Source organism: Podarcis bocagei (assembly GCF_964188305.1).
Source record: "Podarcis bocagei genome assembly, chromosome: 4".
NCBI classification, from domain to species: domain Eukaryota; kingdom Metazoa; phylum Chordata; class Lepidosauria; order Squamata; family Lacertidae; genus Podarcis; species Podarcis bocagei.
Window position 1 is genome coordinate 84,238,168 of NC_138128.1, and position 9,373 is coordinate 84,247,540.

General features: G+C 46.2%; 2 protein-coding genes across 8 annotated transcripts in view; one reads left to right on the forward strand and one right to left on the reverse strand.

Moving 5' to 3' along the window:
• The window catches only part of LOC308585576 (uncharacterized protein), a 136,957-nt gene that overhangs the window by 11,847 nt on the left and 115,737 nt on the right, over nt 1-9,373 (reverse strand). The gene's annotated exons all lie outside the window — the stretch shown is intronic.
• On the forward strand, nt 1,523-7,916 carry LOC308585574 (double homeobox protein 4C-like). Of its 6 annotated transcripts, none has more exons than XM_081191337.1 (4): nt 1,523-1,641; nt 5,764-5,927; nt 6,691-6,723; nt 6,901-7,916. In XM_081191337.1, exons 1-4 carry the CDS (start codon nt 1,623-1,625, stop codon nt 7,555-7,557), a joined length of 873 nt encoding a protein of 290 aa, XP_081047463.1. In that variant the 5' UTR covers nt 1,523-1,622; the 3' UTR covers nt 7,558-7,916. The 6 variants fall into 6 exon arrangements, 3 of the variants coding, with proteins under 3 accessions (XP_081047463.1, XP_081047462.1, XP_081047464.1); XM_081191336.1 differs by lacking the exon at nt 1,523-1,641 and adding an exon at nt 4,647-5,004; XM_081191338.1 differs by lacking the exon at nt 1,523-1,641 and adding an exon at nt 4,647-5,004 and having other exon boundaries at nt 6,691-7,916.

Here is a 9,373-nt window from a genome sequence, read left to right on the forward strand (position 1 = left end):
TTTTTTTATAAAAAAAAACATTTTGAAAAATATATTGAATTTCCCATAGCTCACCACAAAAAATGTAGTTCTTCCTCGAAAAAAAGTTTCCTTGCCGATTCTGCGTCAGCATCCCTATGATTAGGGTTTATAGTGTGTATCTGAAGAAGTGTGCATGCACACGAAAGCTCATACCAAGAACTAACTTAGTTGGTCTTTAAGGTGCTACTGGAAGGAATTTTTTTATTTTGACTATGGCAGACCAACACGGCTACCTATCTGTAACTAGGGTTTATAGGTACACTTAGGGAGGGTCCCTTGTGTTAATTTTCTTAGGCAAAAATAACAAAGAATGTACCAACAGGGAACCTAATCTTTGGCCTATTTTTCTTAGGCAAAAATAACAAAGAATGTACCAACAGGGAACCATTATTGATTAACAAACTGCCAGGGACTGGGAACATTCACTGCATGAGCTGGAAGGTTTCAGAACGTTTTCAGTTCCTTTGAGGATCGGAGGCAACTATCTTGCCTCGGGTGTAGGGTGGAGCGGCAGGCTATTTGGATGCCGCAAGTCCCTGAAAGGCAGAGGAATATGGCCACGTGAAAGTTGTGGGGATAGAAAGACAGAAAGAGAAATAGTTGAAGTGAAAAAGAAAAGAAGCACCAGCAACGTCTGAAGCAAGCCTAAGAAACGGAAAGTTCTCTTTCCCTCAGAATGCAACCCAGTTGCAGTTACAAGCGATAGTGCCTTGAGACTGTGTAGATTCAGGATTTGGTTGCGACGTCTGTCCGGGCCTGAATACTCTGAGCATCTAACATCAACCGCTTGGGCTTGAAAGACCTACTGACTTCTTGGCAAGAGGAGTTTGCCTTCCCTTTATTTGCAATGGTGTTACTCACATTCTTCCCTTAAAGTTTCTGCACCGCCTAACCTTAACGAAAACCTCTAAGCGGCTTACGAAAGCATGAACATGATCGATAAAAGTCAAAGTGAAAAACATGCAAAATGCAATTACAGTCAAGCTAAAACCACCGATTAAAAGGCATAGCAACTTTCTGCAGGTAAAGGAAAGGAAACAAAGTTTATAGCAGGCGCCGAAAAGGGTGCGGTGAAGGCGCCTGCTTCGTCTCAAAAGGCAGGGGGTTTCAGAGTGTACTTGCTGCATGTAGGCTTCTTGGGCAAAGCCTTTCAACATGCCTAAGTCTTGGCGCATCTCTGTCTGTACAATGAAAGCCTCATTACAATATTTTTAAAAAATAAACCACAGTTCTGTCTGGCTCTCTCGCTCCCCAACCCGTCTTCTCAATTCCCTTCTCTTCAACTGTGCGCACTAATTCTCCAAGCCTATGGGGTATTTTCCAGTTTTGCTAAGGGGTGATGCCAAGGGAAGGGTGCGCTCCAGCCCATCTAGATTGGTCAAGCAGCGCTTGAAAAGTGAACTTGAAACTCGCTCCTCCCCAAATGCCGTCTCCCCATTGGAGCGCTTCTCTCCAAGGAAAACGCGCCAGCCAATTGGCAGCCAGGAGGGGCTATAAAGGCGCCGAACTCCAGAAACCGGGAGCGGGCCTTGAGGAGCAAGGGCAATTTTGGAAGCGAAAAGCAGCTTTGTTGGAAGAGAGCGAGGCAGCTTTTTTACAAGATGAAAACTACCGGCCGAGGTAAGAATAGAGGATTGTTAAAACGATTTTTAGTTCACTTGTCTATAAAAAATTGCTCAAATGATTGATATAAATTCAGGGTTTCATAAACGAGGGTTTTTATAAAGGAAGGTTGTTTCTGTTTCTGGGTCAGGATCAGGGTATAGTACAGACCCATTTGTGGTAGCCGGGGAGGGATTACACAGGGGCTCAAATGTCTTCGGTTGGAAACATTTCGCAATATTGGTTTGCACATATTTTACTTGTAAACATGAAGCATTTGCTGCATTTTACTGCATGAAGCATTTACACACACACTTTATGACTGTTAAATCCCTTTCACATAAACGGGATTAAATTTCCCAATAAACGTGGTTAGGATCGGCTGCGGAAAACGATGGCAGGCATAGAAATAAGAGCGTAAACGTATTACCTAAAATTCTTTGGTTTGTTTTCATGCAAGCCTTGTTCAGAGCAAGCGGAGGTTTATTTAAAGGCCACAAAGTGCGTGGATTTGAATGTCAGGTACAAAAGCCTTTCTGTAAAAAGCGAAGGATTTGCCCTTCTGCGCTCGGCCGGGTGGGTGGTCAGCGGGGCGGTTGAAAGAATTGCCACTGAAGCGTTCTCTACCGGGGGTCGTTTTACGCAGTGTAACCCCAGGCAGCACCCGATTCTGGGGGAAAGTGCAGGCGATGCAGCCCTGAGCTTTCCATGTCGGAAGGAAGATCTGCTAGCGTCACTTCAATTTAACCCGAGCGCTTCCTTCAGATTTGCCTCTTTGTCTTTTCCCAGGAGGAAGCTACCCCAAAGTGGGAGGAGATAGGAGAAAAAGGACCGTTTTCACCCCTGCCCAAATCGAGCTCCTAAAAAAGTCCTTTGAAGAGAACCAGTACCCCGGATACGAGACCAGGGAGGCGCTGGCGAGGTGCATCGGAATGGAAGAAGATCGTGTGCACGTAAGAATCGGGATGGTGGGGGCTCCCAAGACTTCCCTAAACCGCACATACTGGAACAATTTGAAACGCTCAGAATAATTCTTGCGTAGTCGAAGGCGTTAGTTCACCCGGGTGCCTCTCAGCTTATCGCGAAAGGCGCCTTGTTCAAGAGCTAACTTCCTCTTTCTTGGGATTTTTTTTTTTTGGGGGGGGTGTATCGTGGATATAAAGACTTTTGAACATAACGCCTATATGCCTTTCGCACAACACAAAACAAGTTAACGTAGGTTCTCCCACTGTAATACACTAATCTTTGTTTGGTTGTTGTACCTGAAAGTGAAATTATGACCTACCTGTTTGGAAATAATGGGCATTTGGTTCTCTCCTTTCTTCTGTTCAGATCTGGTTTCAAAACCGACGAGCCAGAACACCAAAGAGGATAGGTTCCACGAGAAGGATCGGGAACCATGCTGCAGCTCCTTATAGCCGCAGTGAGAGAGCCACTCCAAGAAGCAGCCTGGACAGCAGCCCAAGAAGCAGTCCAGGAAGCAGCCAAAATATTCAAAAGATTCACACGCAAGAAAATTACCAGCCACACAACTTTCATTATGCTGAAAGCTATGGAGGAGCAGAGTTGTGGCAGCCACCTCTCAACAACACGCAACCAGGAGAGCATCTCTCTGCCCCGCAACAGCAGGATTCCCTGGAATTGAACCCTGCTTATTACCAGCAAGCTGGTTTTTGTGGAACTGGGCTTTATGAGACTTCTCAGGCGAGCAACTGCCCAGTTCCATATTACGGTGCGGAAATGGTGAGGCAGCCTCCACCATCAGCTGGGAACTTCTTCATGGCATCAAGCACTTCTACTCCCTGGTCTGCAACGGGGAATTATTCAGCTACAAATCCTGTACAAATGCAGAATGTTGATGGAAGTGCTTCGGACTCTCAGTTTTTCTCTTTAAGTCAGGTTCCAGATTAGCATCCCAACTCCTTCCTTGCTATCCTGTACATATTTTCCAAGCTCCCTCTTTTAATGCCTTTTATTGTATTGCTTTGATATTTTGAATAAAGTTTGTTCCTTTACTAGCTTGTCTGGAGTCTTGATTTAATTTTCCATTTACTGAAACATTCACTTTCCTGTGTGCAAGCATATAAACATGGGCTTAATTTGCCCATAGAAAAATGTCAGTTGTGCGGTACATGTGGTTCTAGAGATAAAAGGTCACGTCTTCTAATGGCTGAAATATTCTTGAGATACATTTTAATGCACCAATGGCTTTCTGTTCCTTTTCTTTTTAAGTCTCTGTATCTGAGGCTAGAGTAGGTGGCAATAAATGTGGAGGGAAGTTGCTGTATTTTCTTTGTATGCAAAAGAATATTTGTAGATCCTGCTATAAGTAGATTTGTTAATAAGTTTGGTTTTCATTAATGAGTCTTCCATTTTTTAAAACACAGAAGTTTGAGATGGGGATATAAGGTTTAATTGATTTTTCTACCATGAGTGTGTTAAGTTGCTCTCCAAAGCTTTAAAGACATATAAGTGTAACTTGTATGTGCCTTAGACTGCAACATGGACATTTATCTCTATTAAAAACTTTGTGGGGGATATTTTGAACACTTTATTTCATTTTCTTGCCCTTATTTCCCCCCCCCCCCAAGGTTTGTGCTCTACTGCCTTCAATGAAGCTTTATGGGAGGGTTGCCTGCGAACTAGAGGTACCACTGTATATACCTGAGGGAAGATAGCCGCGCCGTGTGGTGGCGCCTGGGGACCGGCTACCAGATAACTCTCGGCATTGTCTTCCCTTATTACTTTCCCGCAGCATCAGAGCTATAACGAACGTCTTGCTGGGGCAACGGGGGGGGGCGGGGGTGTCCTTCCCGCTCCTTTTCAAATAAATGGCGATTGAATTTCCCAATAAACATGGTTAGGATCGGCTGCGGAAAACGATGGCAGGCATAGAAATAAGAGGGTAAACTTCTTACTGGAAATTCTTTGGTTTCTTTTCTTCCAAGCCTTGTTCAGAGCAACAGGAGGTTTATTTAAAATTAGTGTCCATTGTTAAGGCAAACGACGTCAGCTAGTCTTGGAATCAACAGCAGTTTAAAGTTGGAACCACAGCTTAAAACCAAGGGCTAAGGACGAAATCACAGGCTAAGTAGGTGAAAGTCAATTGGTTATTACTGGCGGCCGAAGAGTCAACTGCCAAAGGGGTGGCCAGGGAGGGAGGGAGGGGATTGACTCAGTTTACCAAAACGACGGAAGAAAAGGTGACTCCCTCTTATCGGCTGAGAAGTAAGGGTGGGGTTCCCCCACCGGAGATAAAAGCCCAGACCCCCAGCAGAATAGCAGAGTGAACCTGAGGGATCTTAGTGTCCATTTTTAAGGCAAAACCAATTCAGGAGAGAGCGAGAAAGAGTTTTTTCATGATGGCAACCAACAACGAAGGTAACAGAAACTTAAAAAAATTGTTTATTAATTCACTGTCTATAAAAAACAACAACAACATTGCTCTAATGATTTATAGGAGAATGAGTAGGAAGGAAGATGATTTCTGTTTCATCTGGGTCAGGATCCCGGCGTAGGGAAGACTTTGAAAGTCCCATTTGTGGTAGCCGGGGAGAGATTGAGTATGTCTCACTATTTCCTGGGAAGAAGCCCAGGCAAGACTGCTTTGCACAACTTTATTTGTAAACACCAAGCATTTAGTGCGTGGAAAGTGCGATCCTATACAGTACACACTTTCATGAACGTTAAATCCTTTTCAAATAAACGGCGATTTAATTTCCCAATAAACGTGGTTAGGATCGGCTGCGTAAAAGGATGGCAGGCATAGAAATAAGAACGTAAACTTCTTACTGAAAATTCTTTGGTTTGTTTTCATGCAAGCCTTGTTCAGAGCAACCGGAGGTTTATTTAAACGCCACAAAGTGCGTGGATTTCAATGTCAGGTAAAAGCCTTCCTGTAAAAAGCGAAGGCTTTGCCCTTCTGCGCTCTGCCGGGTGGGTGGTCAGCGGGGCGGTTGAAAGAATTGCCACTGAAGCCGGGGGTCGTTTTACGCAGTGTAACCTCAGGCAGCACCCGATTCTGGGGGAAAGTGCAGGCGATGCAGCCCCGAGCTTTCCATGTCGGAAGGAAGATCTGCAAGCGTCGCTTCAGTTGAAGCCGAGCGCTTCCTTCAGATTTGCCTCTTTGTCTTTTCCCAGGAGGAAGCTACCCCAAAGTCGGAGGAGATAGGAGAAAAAGGACCGTTTTTACTCCTGCCCAAATCGAGCTTTTAAAGAAGGAGTTTGAAGAGAACCGGTACCCGGGATACGAGACTAGGGAGTCGCTGGCGAGGAGCATCGGAATCGAAGAAGATCGTGTGCACGTAAGAAGAGGGATAGTGTGGGTTCCTGGGACTTCCTTAAACAGCAAATACTGGATAAATTTAAATCGCTCAGAATAATTCTTTCGTTGTCATTCGATTTCGTTAGATCTTCCTGATGCCTCCGAGCTTAACGCGAAAGGTGCCGTATTCAAGAGCCAACTTCCTCTTTCCTGGGTTTTTGTGGGGTTTTATTGGGGGGGGGGCTGTTGTACCGTGGATGGAAAGGCTTTTTGTAAGGGGCGGGTGCGTTGTGTCCCCTCCTTTTCAACTGCAGGAAGAAATTGTGCCCATACTTGTTCAGAAATCCTGGTTCCTGATTAAAGCTTCCTTTTCCTTCCCACTCAAATTATTGGAGGCACATGCTTTCAAATATCAAAGGTTCTGGGTTTGAACAGTAAAAACTCTTAAGAGACCTGGTTTCAACCTAATTTGAGGATAAAACCATCTGGTTTTCTAGGCTGCCTTTATAACCTGACCCACCTGACCGAACTCCCAAGGGAGTGTGTGCATAGGATATTCTTATTAGGAGGGCAGCTTTCAGCACCTTGCATTGAGAGACCAAATGTGCAGCATTCAGATGGAACCACAGTTAAGCAACATTGCTTTTCTAGCCAATGTCCCGCAAATCCCTAGTTCTCCCACACTTAATAAAATACACCACACGAGGCACAAATATTCGGTGGTCCTCTGAGCTAGAAAGTGAAATTATTACCTATCCATTTGGAAATAATGGGCATTTTGTTCTCTCCTTTCTTTTGTTCAGACCTGGTTTCAGAACAGAAGAGCGAGAACAAAGGTGACTGGTTCCAAAATAATGATCAGGACACGAGCTACAGCTCCTTATAGCCGCTGTGACAGAAGAAGAAGTCCATTCAACAGCCAGGGGAGCAGCCCAAAAAGCAGCCATGCAGCTTCCATTATCCCGAAAGCTTTTGTTCAGACCTGGTTTCAGAACTGAAGAGCGAGAGCAAAGATGACTGGGTCCAAAACAATGATCAGGAACCGAGCTACAACTCCTTATAGCCGCTCTGACAGAAGAAGTCCAAGCACTCCGAGGAGCAGTGCAAGAAGTCCGACGCAGCAACATTACCAGCCACGCAGCTTCCATTATCCCGAAAGCTATGAAGGAGCAGGGTTCTGGCAGCCATCTCTCAGCACCACGCAACCAGCAGAGCCCGTCTTTGCTGCACAGCAGCAGAACTCCCAGGAATTGAACCCGGTTCATTACCAGCCAGCTGCTGTTGGTGGAACAGCGCTTTGTGAGACTTCCCAGGCAAGCAACTGCCCAGTTCCATATTATGATGCAGAGATGATGAGGCAGCCTCCACTATCGAATGGTAAAACTTCTGTACTCCATCAAGCAGTAAAACTCCCTGGTCTGCAATGGGGAACACTTATGCAACGGGGAATTACCCAGCTGCAAATCCTGTGCAAATGTTGCTTGAAGATTACCGAAATGGGCAGCAAAGCAATATCTTCCCTTCTCCCGACGCCTTCTAGGGTTACTCATCCATATAAATACATTTTAAAGTTTTTCAATAAAGTTTGTTATTTTAATGCCTTTGTCTGGGATCATCATCTGGCTTTCCTTTTACTGAAGCATTCTCTTCCCTTTGCCCAAGCAAGCTAAGACCACTTGTATACTGAAATCAAAAATAAAAGCTGAGCAATTCGCCACTTGTTCAAATAAGGACCAAAGTAAAAATCTGGGGTTAGAACAATTGGGTAAATGTTTCAAAATGTTCCAATTTTGCTTTTGCTTTTGTTGGGTTGATGTGGGTTACATGTTTAGTTGGGGTTGGCGGTTACTTTAATTTGGGTATAAGTATAAACTGTTCATTATTGCTATTATTATTATTTATTATTACTATTGGTTTCTTGGTTTGCTATTTATTTGTTTTGTTGTTAAATGTTTGTTGCATTGTGTTGTAAGCACAATGTATTTTGTACTTTTTGCAGAAAACAATAAAGCATATATGGATATAAATATATATGTGTGGTTTTGTGCATGTGCTTCTATGGGGATGGATTTTTCTGAGCCCTGCCTGCCTGCCATGCTACATAATGCACTCCCTTTTTGAAATGTTGCCTGAATACAGAAAGGGGTTGTTTCTGCCGGATCCCCTCTCTGCTTTTACGTGTAACTTCCACGAAGGAAGAGTTCACCCAAACCAAAATCCACAGTAGCTTGATGATGTGACTCAGACATTGGGTTAAATCATGGAATTCAAAAGATTAAATGAGGAGGCTATTGGAGAATATTGGCAATGCCTTACAAGATTCCAATTTGTTTATAATGCTACACAATTATCACTTCATCATTCAGTATTTCCTCTTGTCCCTAATCTTAAACCAAGCTAATCCTTGCTGACTTTCTGACAACCTGACAGGGGACCAATTCTGCTTATGCGGTTCAGGGTTTGCTTTCCAGCCAAATGGTTCTGAAACTGGGTTTCAATTCCACGAGCTTATTTCTCTATTTATATCCCACCCAGGGGCGCCCACTAGAATAGAAAATTGGGGGGGGGGGAGGCCAGGTAAGCTCTGCCCTGTTCGATTTGGGGGTGGACAAGGGACCTGGGCCCAAGAGTTGGCTCCTAGGACCCCACCTTTTCCCCCCTGGGACCTTGAGGCGGCCCACCTCCTTCTTCCCTCTCAGCCCCCGACACTCCCGCGAGGGAGACCAGCCTGAGAGGCGGCGACTGGCGCAAAGGCACCCGAGTGAGCTTCGGGGCTGGTAGTAGGGTGTGTGTGTGTGTGTGTATAGGGATTGTGGTGTGGGGGGGGGTTGTGGTGTGTGTGTCTGTAGGGTTTGTGGTGTGTGCGTGTGTTTATGCAGGGATTTGAACCCTGCCTGCCTCAGACCAGCACGCAGATACGCCGCCAAATCTATACATGCCTGAGGGAAGATGGCGCCGCCGCGCCCTGTGGTGGCGCCTGGGGAGCGGCTACGAGATAACTCTGAAGGGCTTCCCTCTCGACATTGTCTTCCCTTATTACGTTCCCGCAGCATCAGCGCTATAACGAACGTCTTGCTGGGGCAACGGGGGGGGGCGGGGGTGTCCTTCCCGCTCCTCTTTCTGGTCCTAACGGCAGCCCCTCCCCCACTCCCTCTCGCTTCGCCTCCGAGATTCAAGGTTGGCGCCGCGCGCCGTTTCCCGCCCAAACCGCCCCCGCGCATGCGCCCCCCGCCTGTCCTGCCTTCGCGCCCTTTGGCCACGCCTTCCCCTGCGGCGTCACACCGGCCGCTCTCCTCCTCCTTCTCCCTGGTCTCCCGCTTCTCCCCCCCCTCCCCTCGGTCTCCTCTTCGCTCCCTCTTCACACAATGACCCCACCCCACCCCGCAGGGGGGACCCACCCAGGAGGCGAGATAAGCGCATTAGCATGTCTGGCCTCTTTGGAAGGCTGCCCCCTCTCGCCTCCCATTCTGCTCCTTTCATTCCTCC